General features: G+C 39.3%; 2 protein-coding genes across 3 annotated transcripts; both read right to left on the bottom strand.

Annotated features, from left to right (window-relative positions):
- Window positions 1–2807: 2807 nt before the first annotated feature.
- LOC103973783 (uncharacterized) lies at window positions 2808–5677 on the bottom strand. The gene is made up of 3 exons (XM_009388438.3): window positions 4754–5677; window positions 4183–4348; window positions 2808–3723 (listed from the first exon to the last, which is right to left on the bottom strand). Exons 1-3 carry the CDS (start codon window positions 5468–5470, stop codon window positions 3143–3145), a joined length of 1464 nt encoding a protein of 487 aa, XP_009386713.2. The 5' UTR covers window positions 5471–5677; the 3' UTR covers window positions 2808–3142.
- Window positions 5678–10719: 5042 nt separating this feature from the next.
- Window positions 10720–18523, bottom strand: LOC135650104 (zinc finger CCCH domain-containing protein 17-like). Of its 2 annotated transcripts, XM_065169242.1 has the most exons (9): window positions 17802–18523; window positions 17633–17728; window positions 17460–17549; window positions 17243–17344; window positions 16973–17119; window positions 12874–12993; window positions 12684–12743; window positions 11432–11529; window positions 10720–11347 (listed from the first exon to the last, which is right to left on the bottom strand). In XM_065169242.1, the coding sequence occupies exons 1-9, from the start codon at window positions 18225–18227 to the stop codon at window positions 11206–11208; spliced, it is 1281 nt and encodes a 426-aa protein (XP_065025314.1). In that variant the 5' UTR covers window positions 18228–18523; the 3' UTR covers window positions 10720–11205. The 2 variants fall into 2 exon arrangements, with proteins under 2 accessions (XP_065025314.1, XP_065025315.1); XM_065169243.1 differs by lacking the exon at window positions 12684–12743.
- Between the last annotated feature and the right edge of the window lie 421 nt (window positions 18524–18944).

Raw genomic sequence — 18944 nt, 5'->3', positions numbered from 1 at the left:
AAATTAGATTTAATAATTATTTCTGAATATTTTATTATCTATGCAGAAAAGTTTAAAGGGGTACATATCTTATTGCTCTAATCATAGTACGAGGACAATTAAATATGGTAATATAAGATTCCTATAAAATAGCAAATAAGTGGGAGTGAAAATCTCGAAATTTAATTTTGATATAGAGGAGATACAAGTTAATACTCCTTTATTATTCGAGAGATTGTTGTTACTCAAATCATTAAATGATTTGATAAAAGTAAACAACAAAATAACATTACTAAACTCCCATATTATATTGATATCATTATTAATGGTCTTGTAGAACAAACATAATTGACAACTTTAAGAATATCTCAAAGGAGAAGGAATCATATCATTTATGGTTATTATATTACATATCTACAAGAATTATATTATGATATAGGAATCAGAATGGATCCCTTATTGTTGTCACGGGTCATAAAATGTAATGATTCTGAAAAGTAATATGATATAATAAAAGAAGAGTTAAAATTAATAACCATAATGGTATCTGATAAATTTATCGAATTGTCCAATAATTGTAAAAGAGTATATTATATAAATATGACTCAAAGGACAATGTCGAACAATATAATGATCAGACTTGTGGTTAAAAGTTTTACTCATAAAGAATGTATCGATCATAACAAGATTTTTAATGAACTTGTTAAGAATCATCATGACATTAGTGATTCATTATAAGTTTGATTTATATCATAATGATATAAAAATATTTTTAAAAAGATCTAGCTTTATATGGGTTACTCTAAATGATTTACAAAGAAAATAAAAGAAATATAAAGTTTTGTATGCAAATTCAGGAATTCATTTATGACCTTAAATAAACTTCAAGATAATGATATATAAAGGTTCTTGATATCATTATTTTCAGATTTAAGATAAATACTATTAATTAGTATTTATATCAGTGGGAGTAAGTTTATTATATTGGTCTTATATATGGATAATATTTTGCCTTACCAATAGTGGTCTTGATTTATTATACTAAATCAAGAATTTGTCACTAAGAGTTTTAAGATGGTTGATATGAATAAGATATATTATATTATTAACATTTAGTAATTTAAGGATAGACCTCAATGATTATGAAGATTGTCTTAGAAACGATATATCAACCGAGCCGGACTACAGAGAAAGTAATAAGGTATCTAGAAGGGACAAAGGATTATATGCTCACATGTATGAAATTATATCAGCTTGAAATAATGATATTTTTCATATGCTGATTGTATAAATTGCCTCGATAATAGAAAGTCTATCTTATGGTTAATATCTATATCAATTAGAGAGGTAATTTATTATTAATAATAATAGAAGTTGATTTTGTGGCATGCTTTGAGGCCACTAATCAAATTTTTTACTGTAAAATTTTTATCTCAGGACTTGTTATAATCAGACTCAATTACCAAGTCATTGAAGATATTTTATGACATTGCAGTGGTTTTTTTCTCTAAGAATGACAAGTACTATTGCATCTATATGCATTATAGTATAAAGTACTTGATGGTTAGAGAAGATGAGTCCAGAAACATATAATGTTAATTAATTACTTGAGTTCCATTGCATTGATTACTGATCCATTCACTTAGGACTTACAGTCTAAAGTATTTTGAAAGAAATGTTCTTATGATTGAGTTTGTGAGCAACCCATAAAGGATATGATGATGCATGTTTGAGTGGATACTATAATTGACATTCTTACTTACGTACTTAAAGTTATTTGTTTATGCTATCCTATTCACAATTATGTATGTAAATATTATGGTTGAATGTGATGACAAAATTATCTTGACAAGATAAATTATAGGGGTCATTTTGGACTACATTAGGAAAGGCTAACTATGGTACATAAAAGGAAGTGTAACACTAATGACATACAATCGCTATGACTCATATTGTTAGTGAGACTTGATGTAGTAGTATTATTATTATTGGACTTATTGGTCTATTTTCTAAAATTCACGCACGTGTATATATTTTTTCTAAAATTTCATAATCCAATTGAGTCAAATTATTTTTAAATAAATTTTATTTATTTATTTTTGAGTTTAAGTCTTTTTGTATCTTACCAATTATTGGGCAAGTGGGAGAATGTTAGATTATGTAGTCATATTTAATTAGGTAAGATATATTATAGATATGATTGGATTCTGATTATGGTTATTGGCCAATAGAAAAGAAGTCCATGTTAAAGTAGGATTTCTTAGGAGATAACCTTAATGGGAGAACTCTCCTAACAACTTATCATAGACCCTTTACTCTCGCCTATAAATAGACAAGACCTCTAGGGGCTAAGTATGTATCTGAGTACATCTCAGAAATTGAGAGATTAAGATTTTTCTTCTTATAGATCCTTGCAGATTGATATTTCAGATCCGAAGATGAGCGCTTGTAGATCAGATAAGGTTTATTCTTTTGAACAACAAGAAAGGTACGTATCATAATATTGTCAGATCTAATTTATTTGATTTCAATCTTGACATAAAAATTTTTTCGCATTACAGATAGCATGATTACAGATTTTATACTAACATCTCCATCAAAGACTACTTCTATATATGCAAAATGGATATCAATACAATTCAAAAGTATACATTTACTATGTTATATATAGAATGCAACATATGCAATTTGGCATTCTCAATATGTTAGAAATGCGGGACTCGTGTATGTCTCATCATCTCTTTATATGTATCTATCTCACGCAGATGTCTTCCCACTTGTAGCCAAAAGAATTAAGAAAAGGTTTAGAATTAACTCTCAATGTTCCATTGGAACGTAAGAAAAAAAAAAAGTTTCATTCTATCAAGTGGAGGAGGCTGAAGAACAGAATCTTGTGTGCGTCAATAATACTAATGCGTGCTTCCATGTACATGAGACCTAAAGAAATTACTCTTCCATTAGTAATGTACATACAAAAGAAGCTGCTCTTCGATTACCCCCTCCACTCAAAATTGGTTGGCCTCCCAACCCTTGTATCTACCCCACACACACACACACACACACGCACACACTGTCCAGGGACATATACATACCTTAACGATAGCTTCACCAGCTAATTTATTACAGCGACGATGGCGCCGACTCCGCACTAGTATCGTTGTGTTCAACGTGACACTAAATCCATCACCAGCTCCTCCATCAACGAACCCAGCACGAGTCCCTGTAGGTCCACCCCCAACTCCCCATCCTCCTCCTCCTCGAACGATCTCCACCGTCCGCCCCTCTCGATCTCCCTCAGCGTCGCCTCGCCGTGGAAGTCGTCCAGGTCCCGGCGCCTCGTCCCCTCGATCCAATCTCTTGCGGTGATCAAGAGCGCTCTTTCCTCTGCTTGCCCATGACGCACGGCGGATATTGCCCACTCCCTGTGGCCCCGCCGGAACCGACCGTCGCGATTGGCATCGCCGTCGGAGTAGGACAGTTCTTGGATGAACAAGTCCAGCAGGAGCTTCTCCACGCTCGCCTCCGCTGGGTCCACGTGGCAGCTGGCTTTTAGCTGTCCCAGTACGCCCCATGCCTTCCTCTCTCGTAAGGCTCTCTCGTCCTCCTCCTCCACGACGGATGCCACGTCGTCAGTGGATTCGTCCAAGCAATCCGTGGAGGCGAAGCGCCGGTCGACGTCAATCGGTTCGAGGTCAATGAGGCTCTCGAACTGTCCGATCCTCTGCAGCAGCTGCCGCGTCGTTCCTGCACCAACAGATGACCCACCTTGCATACATTAATTCTTCTTTCCCCTACACTTTCAATGCCATTAAATTGCACCGAGCACCTCTATATAAATATATATATATATATATATATATATATATATATATATATATATTACAAGCAAAATTAATATTTCAACTAAGATTATAAAGAAAACTAGAATGGTGGAGGGTTTCTTATTTATGGGCACAATTAGGGGTCTGAGTTCGCACAAGGCAATCCTCCGACAAAAGAGACGAGATTCCGGCGGGACACAAGAACCGAACAAGTTTTGGGCTCGGCATCAAGTCGTCTCAGCCTCCAATTATATATGGTATTGCGATCCTAATGGAAGATGACTTGTTCCTTGGAATCTGAGCCCAAACAAAATGGCAGCTACTGCAACTCGAGATTCTTCACTCGGTTTCAAGAAGCAACAAACTAGGATGAGATGCCTACGTTCGAGCTTGGCGAGGCTGCGATGGAAGGAAGGCGATGCGGGGTCGTCCGCTTCCTCTTCCTCGTCTTCTTCACCAGATGGAAAGTCCATAACTGACATTGGACTCAGCTGCTCCTCTTCCTCCGAGTGGCATTGCGGCGACTCCGTGCCCTCGCTCTCCGGTGCCTTTTTTGTTTTTTCCCATGTAAAGACAAACACACGAATTAGTGAAATATAAAGACTAATTTCTATTCGTTCCAAAGGAAAATAGATATAAACAAATGACAAGGCCACGTGGCTGTTCGATTTTGTATCTCGGCCAAAGAAGCCGGAAAATTAAACACGCGTGGCTTATCACTGGACAATCTACTAATCCTTGAACTCTTCGACTCGCGGTGACCAAGTTGAACATTTCTGAGACTACGCTCAGGTCCTCGCCCACCGATCTATTCCGTGTTCTTGCGCATATATTAGACGAGACATCCTGCTACCTGTAGTGGAGATACAACGAGACTGGGGCCCGCACTTGATAATCCAGAGATGTGCAGGGTTGAGCAACAAATAATTGAAGGGCATTAATTGACCTCTCACCATGGGCATGCGGCTGAGGCCGGCGCCGCTTGCGTCCAATCCTTCGCCGGTGCTCTTCCTGTCTACCTTGGGTTTGCGGCTCGACCTTGCTCGTGGGGATCCCTTCTTGGCTTCTCTGGAGGTGGCGGCTCCGGCAGAGGAGAGGCTGTCGTCCGAGGAGTCGGTACCGGCCGTGGTCGAGGGCAGGAAATCGGACTCCGACCACACGGTGCAGCTGCTGAGAGCCGGAGACGGGAAGTCGAACGACCTGAGCTCCTCGCTAACCACCTTTTCCTCGACAGATCTCAGCCGTACGATGTCCTTAACTCCCACCCAGGTGTCCTCCATCGCTACGGCCGCGGCCGCCATCCCCGTCATCCGCCAGAAGCTCCCACTAAGCCGCTGTGAGAAGCTTCTTGTCAGGAATCCTCCCTCCCCACACCTCCGTCGTCCACCCGAGGCGGACGACGAGGAGGCACCGGCGAAGGACAGCGGCCTGAAAGCGCCGATAACGGCGGAGATCTTCGCCATGGCGTTCATGGATCGCGTCCGCTGGAGCCTTGGTCCTCCTCCGCCACCGCGGAGCTCCGCGTCAAGGAGATACCGCATGGTCGCGGCATCAGCGTCTGGGTCGACATCACCGGCCTGGGCCGGGACGCACCCGAAGCCAGCGCAGTAGGACTCGGAATCCCAGTCCAGTTCAAGGTAATCTTTGAGCATTAACGGCTTCTGAGCCATCGCCAATCACCAATTCTATCGCCCAGAAACGCTACCTCTCTTGCCTCTTCTTTCTTCTTCGCCGGAAAGACAAAGAAGCAACGACTGGGGAGGTGGGAAGAAGGGAATGCGAAAGGGTATTTAAGGAGAGAGGTGGAGGAGGAGGAGGAGGAAGGTCGAAGGCGAAGGAGAGGCGTAGCTTCCGAGGCGGAGATCTCCAGATGATAGACAAGCAGGGCGACATAGTGAGTAAAATAATAGTTAGGAGGAGGAATTCATTTGATCTGTGTGGTTAAAATGTGGCGGCAGGAAGCAGTTGGCAGTAACACAGGAGGGCAGAGAGCACGGAGAGGCAAAGCGGGTCGGAGTGCTGGAACGCCTGAGTCAAGTAAAAATAATAAAAAAATAATAAAAATAAAAATAACTCCAAACTTCACGTCTCTGCCGACCTTTTTACCGAATCGTTGTGAACCAACGGAAGTAACGAAAATTGAAGTGCTTTTATTTGTTTATTTTATTTATTTATTTATTTATTTATTTTGGTTATTCTGGCATTGGGACTAAATGGAGGGTGGCCAGGTAGGATAAATTTTGTTTCGTCTCATACTGAAGAAGCCAACACTACTTTTTTTTACCCCGCCCGCCCCCCCCCCCCCCACCGAGCAAAACAAATATTGGTTTGGGATCCATTTTTCGGCATCTGATGGCCAGGTAGGACCTTTTTTTTTCTTTTTTTTGGTTTGTCGTGTAGTAAGTAGTAAAGAAAAGACGAACACCTTTTAATTCCCCCAAACAAAATAAATATTAGTTTTCGGATCCAAAAGATCGTGTGACCCTTGGGAGGGAGGGAGGGAGGGAGGCAAAAACTAAATCATGTGAAAAAAAAAATTAAATAATATTATATCGTAACATCTCAAATGAAACCTCATTTTCATCAATCACTTACTTATAGAAAAAAACAAAAAAACAAAAACCACGTTAAAGTAACAATTGGGGACGGATTCGAAAATTTTGAAACTTGTCGCATCCCCAGACCTGTCGGCGGGACGCGTGGTGAAACCCGACTGAGGAACAGCACGTGCGGGTTCCCCGACTAATTCGTGGAGGAGTCGTGCGCGGTGAAGACTCGCGGCGCCGCTGGCTCGCTCGGACGGTGGGGATGTATTTTTGGGAGGGGATCAGACGATGGGCTCGCGGTGGTCACGTACGGCGGACGCACGGGGCGCGAAGAGCGCGGACGTATTCGTGCGGTCACGCCGAGGCTTCGTGCAAATGCATCGACTGCTCCTGCCACTCACTCACTAAGCCCACGACTGCAGCGTCGACCGCAACGGGAGTGCAGTTGGGTGACCAACGTAACGTGAGCGGTAATGGAAGTACCACCTCGACACGCCCGTGACTCGAGTCCATGTCATTGGTAGTAAGTATGTGAGCACGGCATTCGCGTTATTACCCCGTGACTTGAGTCGTCGAAGGAGTCCCATGTCCATAGGTAGTATGATCAGGTTTAGGTGCATGAATCTGGGTTCAATAATATGAGTTGTCGAATTCCATACGAAAGAACCAAACGTTGTACAATCGAGCGGGGCTTGGGGTTATTATATCGGAACAATCAAAACCCAATCATGAAGTTGCAATTGGTCTCTAAATGAACCAAAATGTGATGATCATCAATCAATACAATACTGGCCATCGTACCGTGGGTCACAAAAATAAGTTGTTGTTGTTGTTATTATATCGGAAAGATATTGTCGGAGTTGGTTTGTGGTTCATACATGTACTGATCTCAAGGTATCGGATCGATCTCCAGTATTACTGAGGTTAATGATTTTTAAGCGGAAAAATACAAATAGACTTTGTTACCTTTTTGTGAGATTCATTACTTTGGATGGGCGGTTATCACTGTATATTTTTTAAAAATATTTTTTTATAATAATTTTTTTTATTATATAAAATGACGTATATAACGTTCTTCAAAATTGAGATCCATTACTTATGCAACAACGTACTAATCAGCTTAATTATTATATAAATTAAAATTACTATTACAAAATATATTCTTAAAATTATTATATGTGGCTAAGTAAACTTTCATTGCTTAGTTGATCTATTTGGATAAGTGCGGCAGTAAAATAGTAAAGAAAAGAATAAAATTGGGTATCATACATTATACGTTCATTGAGCTTATGTGTGATTATAAGAATGGATTAAGAATTTGAAGTTTGGGAATGAATTGGAGTGAATCTACAATCAATCGAGTTTCTGATTAAACAGAGCCACACATAATACGATTCATCATGAGTAATCTTATCGGTTTGATATATAAAAATAAAAAATATATATATATATTTATATTTATATTTATATTTAAAGGGTAAAATAAAAATAAATAAATGACAAAAAGAAACAACAGGAAATTTTTCTTATGGTTAAGAAACGACAAACAGCATGTCTTTGACGTGCGTGGATAATGCAATTTAAGCGGTCGGAGGCCGGTACTTCGAATCTTGAGCGGAGATCTTTGTTGTTGGCTTTCGGTGAGCTGTGTCTCCGTGACTGGGGATTGCATGCATGCATGCATGCATGCATCTCTCCATCGAGCCTGCCATGTGGTTAAATGATGGGGGAAGTCGTCATGAGCGTTAGTACTCGCGCGGCCGAATCGCCTTCTCCTCTTTCATGCCGTCAAAACACGCTCGTATTTTGTCCGCACATCTGACCGACACAATGCTTCGTGTCGTGAGTGGTTGACGTACATGACAAACCGACTCTGCGCCTCGCGTCGTGCCTCTCTTGCTACATGCGTTCCACCACTATCTGTCGGGGCTTGGCTCCTCTTCATGATCTGATGTGACTTGCGTCGTAACTCACTCCATCCTAAGTTGAACGTGCTTGTTGGCCGTATTTTGACAATTGGACGTGGATATTCGGGGACACCTCACGTTTGTCTTTTCAAAATACCTACTTATGAGTAGAATACAATCTGAATTCTAGGATGATTAATTGAATCAACCATGATAAATCATATCAAATTTTACAATCTCCTGCCTAGACAGATAAATCCAATTAAATTTAATATTAGTATTGATTTTTGATTATCGATCGACCTAGCTCATTTTCTTAAAAATCCATTTGAATCCTAAATCCTATGTGTCTGATACAAATTTCTTTTTGACCTCATAAGTTTTTGAATTTGGTGTTTAGACCCTCTAATTCTTATAAAAAGTTTTGAGACATGTTTGGTGAGATACTCACGCTAGTAAATACTTGAGATTGAGTGTAAAGTATACATTCGTACGTGCTCTAGTAAATGCTTGAGATGAGGATAAAGTATATGATGGCATAGCTTACCGAGTTGGTAAAAACTTTAACAGTTTATCGTAAAGTATTGAGATTTTATAAAAAAAAAAAAAAGTATAGATATAATATATATATTTTTTATAATAGTTGGTGGTTAGAGAAATAATTAATCTTTTAATGTGGTGGCGATGTTGGTGAGGTTTGGTTGACTAGGCCTCACATCACATGTCTGATGTAGCGAGGCTGACTGGGGCTTGCATGCCAGATTGTGGTGGTGGAGCTGAATGGTATTTACATGTTGAGTTTGGATTGATGGGGAATAATAACCATATAAATCATCAGTAGGTAGGTAGGTCTAAAAATCAGGAGAGAGATAGATGCCTTTGGATGCCATTAATGTTGATTGGGGAGGATTATTCTGTTGTATAATTGACACACATGTCGACTATCCGTCCAACTGCTTCAACAATTAATATATGTTTAAAGAGGATGAGAAATTCAGTCTCATTGTTAGCATAAAATCTGTAATCATGTTATCTGTAATGCGAAAAATTTTTTATGCCAAGATTGAAATCAAATAAATTGGATATAACAATATTTACCTTTCTTGTTGTTCGGAAGAATAAATCTTATCTAATCTATAAGCGCTTCATCTTCGGATCTGAAATATCAATATGCAAGGATCTGCAAGGAGATCCAATCATATCTATAATATATCTTACCTAATTAAAAAGGGCACATAATCTAACAATCTCCATGTAGCAGTGATCGACATATTAATTTTCGCTCCTACCATACATGTCTATAAATAGTGCACTAAATTAACGAGCTCAAAATACGATACCGACGATATTGTGGATACCGAGTTATTTGCAGGTCGGAATGAATAAAATGGACTGTCGGTGGAAGGGCAGAAATTTTTAATTTTTATACAAGTTTAAGCCCAACTTTTATCGGTCTATTAAGATTTTAACATTTGTGATTCTTCTTGCAAGACTAACCTCTCTTCTCGTATGAATTATTATTCCCAACAGGAATGATATCAAACAGGAAATATATATATATATATTCCTGAGTTATCATAACCTGATGTGAGCCGGACGACAATGTCATACCCACCCACTTCCATGGATTACGGTTGCACCAACATATCCCCTACTTCTCGGTGGGTATCGGGCGTGCTCATGCCTCGATTGGTTGTACTCTTTATCTACATGCATGTTGACCCCGGAGCTGCCTTCCTTCCCTGCTTCTTCCTTCTCTTCTCGCCCTGCACATGACTCCTCCTCTACTCCTGCTTAGGTTTGGAATGCTGTCGTCTACCTCAAGCAAGATTCCGGCCCGCAACAGCTGTAACATTTAACCCGGCTTGTTTTCTTGGCATGTGCCAATCGAACACTCGAAATAGCAAAGTAAACGCTGCTATCAGTGGGTGCGTGTTTCTGCAAGTCAGAGTTTAGTCACCTCCATCGTGGCTGCCCCTCGAAGACGATTCGGTGGCCTCGAGATGGAAGAGGGGTTGCTTGTCCATTCTTATTAGACTCCCAAGTAATATATCTTGTTATAATAATAGCTTTTAACTGTGCTAATTGCGAGGTGTTAACAACACTGGTACTCAAATTGGTAGTCGTATGGTGGAGCAACAGCACAAGTCCATGGCACCATTTTATGCATTGAATTAACCCAGCTGGTTATTGTGATTCGAACCTCTGAAGTTGGCTACTCATTTCCATTGCAGTTTCTGGAATTTCGAAATGAAAAAAACAGAATACCAATATGTATACACAAGATTTGATGCCTACGAATACTCAAGAGGCGTATCTGTCTGTCTTTGCATATGTAGAAGTGTTAGGCCTGTTTACCGGCACCGATCGATAGAAAATCCAAAACTCCTTGCAAGAGGCCCAAATTTCTGCACTAATAAATGCAGCAATCGGTTGTTTTAAATCCTTGCTCCAAATGTCCGAGGATTAGAGCGTGCACAAAACAGCATCTTACTCCGAAACTTACACACTACCACAAATCATGCATCAGACCTCAGATAACTGAATGACTACGATGCTGTCAAACTGCCAAAACCTACATACATTGATATGAAAATTTCTCACTGCACACCTTTTGTTTTAGTAATGACCCTCAGAGCTCTGTGAATCCCAGAAAGAATGCAGATTTGGATTCAGTTCTTCGCTGGCTTGACAGCTTATCCACATGGCATGAAATCACAAAAAACAATTTGTCTGCTAACTCCATTCCAAAGTGATGGCCAATTACGGCATCTGGGTAATATACCATAATCTGATTTCTACCGAGATGAAGTACTTGCACGGCACGTAACTACGATCCCAATAGCCGAGATGACAAAAATGGCAGCATTAAGTCTCACTTCTGGCCCTTCACCGAATCCCTTAAATTTACATGAGAGGATCCTATAAATAGGAAAGGCTGATCACTCCTTTTCATGAATTTGCCACCTCATTGGTCAACCACTTCCACACCTTAAGTTCACCTGTCGCATCTCCAGTAAAAAATAGACCACCAGGTCCAGTTTGTATTGCTCTAACTTCTTCTTTGGAGAAAATCTTACCCCTTTCGCTGAACCTACAAAACAAGAAAAAACAACATCTTCATAATGTAATGGGCTCAAGATATGCTTAAGGAGTGACTTAATCAAAATTAACATACGATGGCAGGTCATAGAAGCGGACACTGTTGTCATTGCAAGAACATAGTAAGATGGGTTTCGCTTGAGCATCATGCATGCCACATAAAGCAAGCACTCCCTGAAACATTTGACCACATCAATTAGCAAAATTTTATACAAACATGTTGAGTACAGTAAACCAGTAACCAGCAATGGTAACTTCACTAAAAAGTGCAAATGTAAGCTAAGAACAGAATAATCCGCCACCCGAAAGAATTGACTGAAGAAGCCCTTTCCAAGAATATAAAACAGATACATGGTCTTGTGAAAGTTGCAGTAGCAGCAGAATACTTCTATCTGAACTCACACTCAATAATTAGGAGTACAAATTAATGGTTCAACATTGGACACATCTGATACAAAGCAACCTCCATATTAAGCACGTATTTGGCTTCTATGACAAGATCTAACCAGATGCAGCCATGGTTGGTCATAATTCCGTCACATGCTAACATTGCTCCCAATTTTCTTTCAACTAAGGGAAAACGGTGAGGTATTTGTGCTTTTAGGCTGACTGGAAGCAGACGTAACATATATGGACATAATCTTCTTGGATCAAGATGATCCATTTGATAATATAATTTCTACACAAATGCGAGACTTGGTAGAAAATAATGAACTAAACAGCTGCAACAAAATAATTTCAGATTTCAGACATTCATGTTAAAAGTTAGCATCAGTATCAAATGAAACATGATGAGAACAGCGCTATCAAAATTCCTTGCATTCCAACTATATGATGACCCTAGATGGATTGCCTTATATGTGGTTATTTTGATATTCATATGTGCTATTCATAGAAGGCTTATAAGTGTTGATGATTCCCTGTAATAACAACCTAAGAACAGAATAATGAACCATGAAATTTGTTTGGTACAGCACTGCAGGTTGGTTTACAAGAATTATGTTCCACATAAAAACATCAAATCATTAACTGACTGATGTTTCTCAATCTTTCTCTAATATTTTGAATAATTTATGCTATTAAATAAATTAAAAAAATCCTATGATTCAATAACTTTCTCAAAAATATAAAAAAATACAACCACTACTCTACAAGAGCAGGAACTTAGCAATCATAATTAGTTAAAGATTCACATAATAAATATAAAATAATGGAGTTCATGAAAAATTGTTGTCCCTAATCACTTGGTTCTAATTGAGCCAACAATGCTGCAATTTGTTATCCAACAAGTTCATCCAAAGTTATTTTATAGCTAGTTAGGTGCTTACATGCTCTTCAGTGTGAGTATATGTTACTTCTAGGTTTCCACTTTCTGTTGTTACCCAAACCTGCACAGAAAAACATTATGGCATCGCTAAAACATCAATGTCCTCCTAAGTGAGCAATTAAAAAAAAGTGCAAAGCAAAATAAAGAGTTTTTAGCAAATAAATAGGAATTGCATATAAAGAAGAACTAACTTTTATTGTTTTGTCCAGTGAACATGATAGTAAAAATTGATCCCAGCAGAGCACTGACATGACAACTGATGTATGGTTAGTAAGCGTCTGGATACACTGAAAAGTTGCAAGGTCCCACACCTGAATCACCAGAAGATTGAGAAAACATGATTTACCATAATAAAGTATCAGATTAAACAGAAAGAATATTATGCTAATCTGATGTTGTCAAAATCAAGAAAAGAAGAGAGAAAAAATGTTCATTTTATGTGGCATAATAGCATATCTATACATTTGCCTATGGGTAATAAACAATCTTAAAAATGAATGCATTAGCAACCATCCAAGCTAAAGGTCCCCTCATATATAACTCATAAATCCACTATAGTTTTTTGCTTAATGGATACATCCGGAGGAACATATTCAATGGTGCTGCTGTAAAATAAACGAAATAAAATGACCTAAGCAGATTGGATGGCAAGTTGTATCGACAAAAGCAGAAACTGTTTGAGTTCATCATGATCAGGATGAATCCAAGTTGAAGTATCATGAAGCTCTCAAAAATAAAAAGAAACAGACACTAAATACAACATGAAGTTGTTCAATTCAAATACTCCAATGAACAAACAGAACAATATACTGTTAACTACTGAAAAATCCTTTTTGAGTACGTTGTAAAAAGTTTGGTGCTAAATAAAAGAATTCCGATGACTTAGATGTCAAAATATCATCTTAAATAGACATAATGTATAACCAACCATAAAAAAAGCTCAAAAGTTCACTAAATCATCTAACAAAACCTAATACAAGACTCAAAATTCACCCTTATTTAAAGACAAACAGACCCTCTTGAAGAATGGATATAACACAACAAGAACAACAAGCATAATGTCCCAACTATTTCACGACATTCTGTCACATGCAAGAATAGGGAATACAATCAATTTTTATACTTCATCCTCTCAAATCATCCTTATTCGATAGCCTTGGTACTTCATATTGATATGAGTGATTAGGCTGATCAAACTTCATTTATTTTCTGCAGGTATTATGTCAAAATTCATTAAGAACAAACAATACTAATAAGATATAGGTACCATCCTGAAGTATCCTTACATTTCCAGTCAGTACTCAAAAGTGGGACACATGAAGCATCCAGTATGTATGATCAAAACCATATACTACACCCACTGACATAAAATCACTAATTCTAAGGTCAGTCATTCATCATTTTGTCTTCAACACTTCAATGTTCATCAAGAAAGCTCTCTTGAAAACTACCCAGAAAGTATTGCATGACTATCTCAATGTTTCCAAGAAGTACATGATCTAGGAATATGCAATAGGTATCCGCATCTACATAGCTGGATACATGGAAGTACTTTTAGGTCTCAGTTGTCAGCATATGGAATCCAAGCAGAAGTTCAAGTTGAAGCAAGAAGAAAAGTTATATCGAGAAAGGCTGACCCATTGACAAAATTCTTGAAAACATAGAATTCTAAGAAAGAGTGACAGCCGTAGAAGAGAGCTATATGCAATCTAATTAACAAAATGTCAAATAGGTGACCTTATATTCTATTTTACATTGTGGCAAACCATGAAATAAGATGTCGTAACTGAGTGGTTTAGTGCAGTCGTAACTTGGCAAACAACCAGTAGAGCACAGCATGTCCCCTCTACATACAAAATACCACATAAATGTACATTTGGGACAAAACCTTTGTTTCTTTCATGGGATAACAAATAGAATTAGTATGTAAAAGGATCTACGGACACACTTGGGCAAAGACAATAATGCTGAGCATTGCTCCAATGCTAGCAAATATGATAATGACTGTTATGAGGCAATGCTGAAACCCACTGTCCGGCCATGGCTTCAATCCTCCTATAAAAATTCTCAATCAATGTTTTTTGAGACATGTCAGGAACCATATGAGATACTTGAATTCTTCATGATATTCTCTTCACCATTGCATCCCAATCAGTAATGCAGGAAGGACGAAGGCACGTCATAGTTACTAACATGAATCATCACTTGTAGGCTATCCAGTTTGAGTCAAGTAATACAGATATCATTGTCATATCCTCGAAGCACATAGCTGCAATAGCAACTTCTGGTTCTCGAGTGTTGCCATATAATCATAGGATTGCTCAAGAAGAAAATCCAGTTAGTTGAGCAGTCACCAGCAATTTTGGAAAATCTGTCTTGGCAGTCAGGTGCAGCTCTGCTGTTGACTTTGGGCCATCGAAGGATTGTAACATCATTAAATGGGAGGCAACTGATTGTTGTCAAGTGATGTTGTTGGCAAGTGTTTAAAGTTGTCAACTATTACCTGCTTTCATGATTTAGCAGACTCCAGGCTAAAGAGTGCACCGACAAGGATCCAGAGGCTTGATTGCCTCTGTATGGGCTTCTGCCAACCAATATGAACTATTGGAAGTCCTTTGGTACTATTGTGAACATCAATGGGACAACAATTTTGTCAAGCCTTGTGTCATCGCAAAAATGACAATACCAAGTTGAGAATGTTGTATCATTGTAGCAACATGTTGAGTATCTTTAGCTATGCCAGAGCCATCAATGCTATTGTGATGATTTCGGTTTCCATATATGTGATTCACCTCCCTGAAGGATGGCCTACTATGTTGTGGGAGTCAATGCCACATCATCCGAAATTTCCAATAGTCAGGGACATTCAAGCCTGACTTTCCCTTGTTACCTCCAACTTGGACTTTTTTGTTGCCTTAGAAAGGCAATGTTGAAGGTTACTTGATTGGCGTGAGGGAGGGAGTAGCACTCTCATCGATGAGATCGAACATTACCGATGGTGTGACAAGGTAAGTGCTTTGATCTTCTTCCATCTTTTCTAAACAAAATACTTCACAAATAACTCCCTTGTCCCATGATCAGGTCCATAATATCGGTTTGCATCCTCATATCATATTGATGACATCTGGTAACTGAGGTTTACAGCTCAAGATGTGAGCACCAATAAAGGAGCAATCCAAAATGGTTGTAGGTCGATGTATAATTGCCCTCAAACTCACTTTCATAGCAAATTGTTAAGGATTGCACTCCTTAACTAATGCTTCTAACTAATGAAGAGAAATAGCCTTACAAGATAATATTAAAGAAAAAAAATACTGGTGGAATAAGAAAGAAAAATGGTCCAAATAATGGACAAAGAAGCTTGCACAGTCTCATTTACATGCTCCCATATGCCTTCTCCTTGTTATATAGGCTGAGTATTTCCAATGATAAACAGCCTAAAATCATAAGCTGCCCTTCCTTTATTATGCTGGCTAACTGCTATTTATTGTTTTCTTAAGCTGCAAGTACTGCTAACACTTAAAGAGATGATTTGTGCCCCTTTTAAGAGTCCAAATTGGACTTGTGATCTGCTATCTGGTCCAAACAAAGAAAAAAAAAAACCTGCCCATCTGCCATTAGGAGTCGTGGACTCCTCGTGGGGGCCAGGGGAGCCTCCTTTCTCCTGGGCACACAAGACCCCTAATAAAGTACACTACGTCATAGTCTAATGGAACAAGTCTTGGATTTTCTTTGGAATGGAATTATGGAGTTGAATGCAGGATCTGGTTGCATCAAATGGAACATGTCTTGGATTTTCTTTGGAATGGAAATTTTAAGATTCTAATTGGACCATTATATCTTTTATCCTTATTTCAAACATTTATATTTGCTACAACTCTTATGACATTCTGTGCTTTGCCACTGATGACAACATAAGGTTTCACATGAAAGGAAATTCTTTAGTGCACCAGATCAAGATGTGTCAGTTAGAAAGTTAAAGACTTCAAACTAAATTTAATGACAAAAAACTTTAGATTTTGTTTTCAATCAACAAATGTTTTCTTTTAGTACAACAGAAGAAGGATATCAAATAGGCTCACTTTCTCTAGAAGCTAAAAAACCATTAAAATATGTTAAAATTATTAGTATTTGATTCTCAAAAGCTACTGCTTGCAATAGTGAGATCTCGCATATAACCTTATACATAGAGAGTGAATAGGCAGAATATATAAAGGTCAATAACCAATAATGAGCAGTTAGAATCATACATAACAAAGGATTAATCGATTTAGATGACATGACACTTACTCTTATCGTATTATCCATAGAACTGGAGTAAAGCCTCAAAGCTCCCACCACTAATGAAACCACTGAAAGTTGATGGCCATCAAAGAATGCTGCCGGTTCAAAGCAGTTTCCAACAGCACTAAATTTCCATGCCAATATACGTCCATTCTGCAGCAGAAGACATGCCCATAAGGTTTCCCAGATTACGAAGATAAATTCACAAGGCCAGAGTAGCACATTGTTTAATATTGAGCATCACAATTGCAAAACAAAAAACGACAAAGAAAGTACCTGAGTTCCGGCAAAAAGCAACTCATTGCCAACAACCAGAGAATAAACTTGTCCACTAGGGCCATCAAGACTCAGCTCTGTTGCCGTTTGTGTGTTCCATGCCTGTTCCACCGCCGAAAAACAAATCCGAAATGAAGTTCTCTTCATTCATATATGAGAACTTAACCTCAACATCCAGAATCATATTAGAAGAAGAAGATTATAGATGATAACTAACCTTGACAGCATTTCGAACTCCGATAAATAACCAGGGCCCTTCACTGATCATACATCCGACTTCACCTCCCATATTGATGACTCCAACGCACTACCAGAGGCACGTGTAAAAAGAGGTCAAAAGATTGATGATAGCGGGTGTCAAAGAAAAGAAAATGCCGTGAGAATCTGGACCTGCCCAGTCTGGCAATCCCAAGCCCGAACAGATTCATCCATGCTTCCAGAATATAACTTGTCCGAGCCAGAAGGAAGTGCAATACCTGATACGGCCTGCAAACACCCCTTACCTAATCAAAGTTGTAGAACCAAACAACAAATTACCTATAGGAAGCAAAAGAATCACCTTTTGATGCCCCTGGAGCGGGGTCAGAAGGGAGAAACTGTCGCTGATGAACCACGAGTGCAAGAAGCGGCAATTCTCGCCGTACGTACAGTTCCCTGCTAAGAAGTAATGGCAGATCCTGTCGGAGGCCCTGCCGGGAGGTCGCCCGACGGCGCCTCCACCGCGCCCCTTCCCCCACTTGGAGGGAGGGCCCGAGGCGGCGCCAGGGTTCCTCCAGACGTTGTTCCGCTTCGCGATGGCGCCGCCGTCGGGAGCGACGGACTGCTGCTGCTGCTGATGCGGTGGCAGCTCGCTGTGGAGGAAGGGGCAGGGGTGGCGATTGCACCGCCCCGCCCGCCAGTGGTAGCAGACGTTGTTGTTGGCGCGGTCTAGCGGCGCCAATCTCTGGTGGAATCTCTTGTTGCCGTTTCGGCCGTCGGCGTCCATGGCCGTGAATCAAAGATGAGGGATAAAAGAAGATTCTAGAATCGAAGAAGGATGAGATCAAACCGATAATGGAAAGGGTTCGAGACTCGGAATCGGACAGGAGGGCAGAGATCTTGAGCTGAAAAGACACAGAGAGGGAAGGAATCGGAGGAGCGCTTGATATTTGTGTTTCACCGCGTCGCTTTTGGATTTAGAGGGGGTTTTCTATGTGTTCTTCTTGCGTTCCTCGTTTCCTTTTTGGCTATCGGCCGCCGCAACCCATCGTCGGTCTCGGTTTATTTTTGTCGTGGAGAGGACACGAGCTGCAACACATTGCTTGGGCTCGAGCACGGGCGTGTGTATTTTGATCTAAAACGATCGAAGACGGAAGCGGGCTCGGCCCAGCATTCTCCCCATCTCTCGAATTTATTACGTTGTGAACACAGCCTCCCTATTTTTATATACCCACCCATTCACCAAACGACAGTAACGAATGATGAATCTACCAACCATGCGTACACCCATGACGATGTCATGGGTGGAAAGTGTAAGACCACCCCATATCGGAAAGTGAAAAAAATTAAAATTAATTTATAAAAATTGATATTATTATTAATTTTTATATTTTTGATTAATAATTTAGATCAAACAAAATTAATAGACTAATAAGCCCAATAAAATTTTATTAAATTATTAAATATATGATTAACATATTATAAAATATTATGCAGTTTAATG

Source organism: Musa acuminata, chromosome BXJ3-9 (genome assembly GCF_036884655.1).
Source record: "Musa acuminata AAA Group cultivar baxijiao chromosome BXJ3-9, Cavendish_Baxijiao_AAA, whole genome shotgun sequence".
Lineage (NCBI taxonomy): Eukaryota > Viridiplantae > Streptophyta > Magnoliopsida > Zingiberales > Musaceae > Musa > Musa acuminata.
The sequence above is the reverse complement of the archived record's forward strand: the minus strand, read 5'-3'. Positions and strand labels throughout refer to the sequence as shown.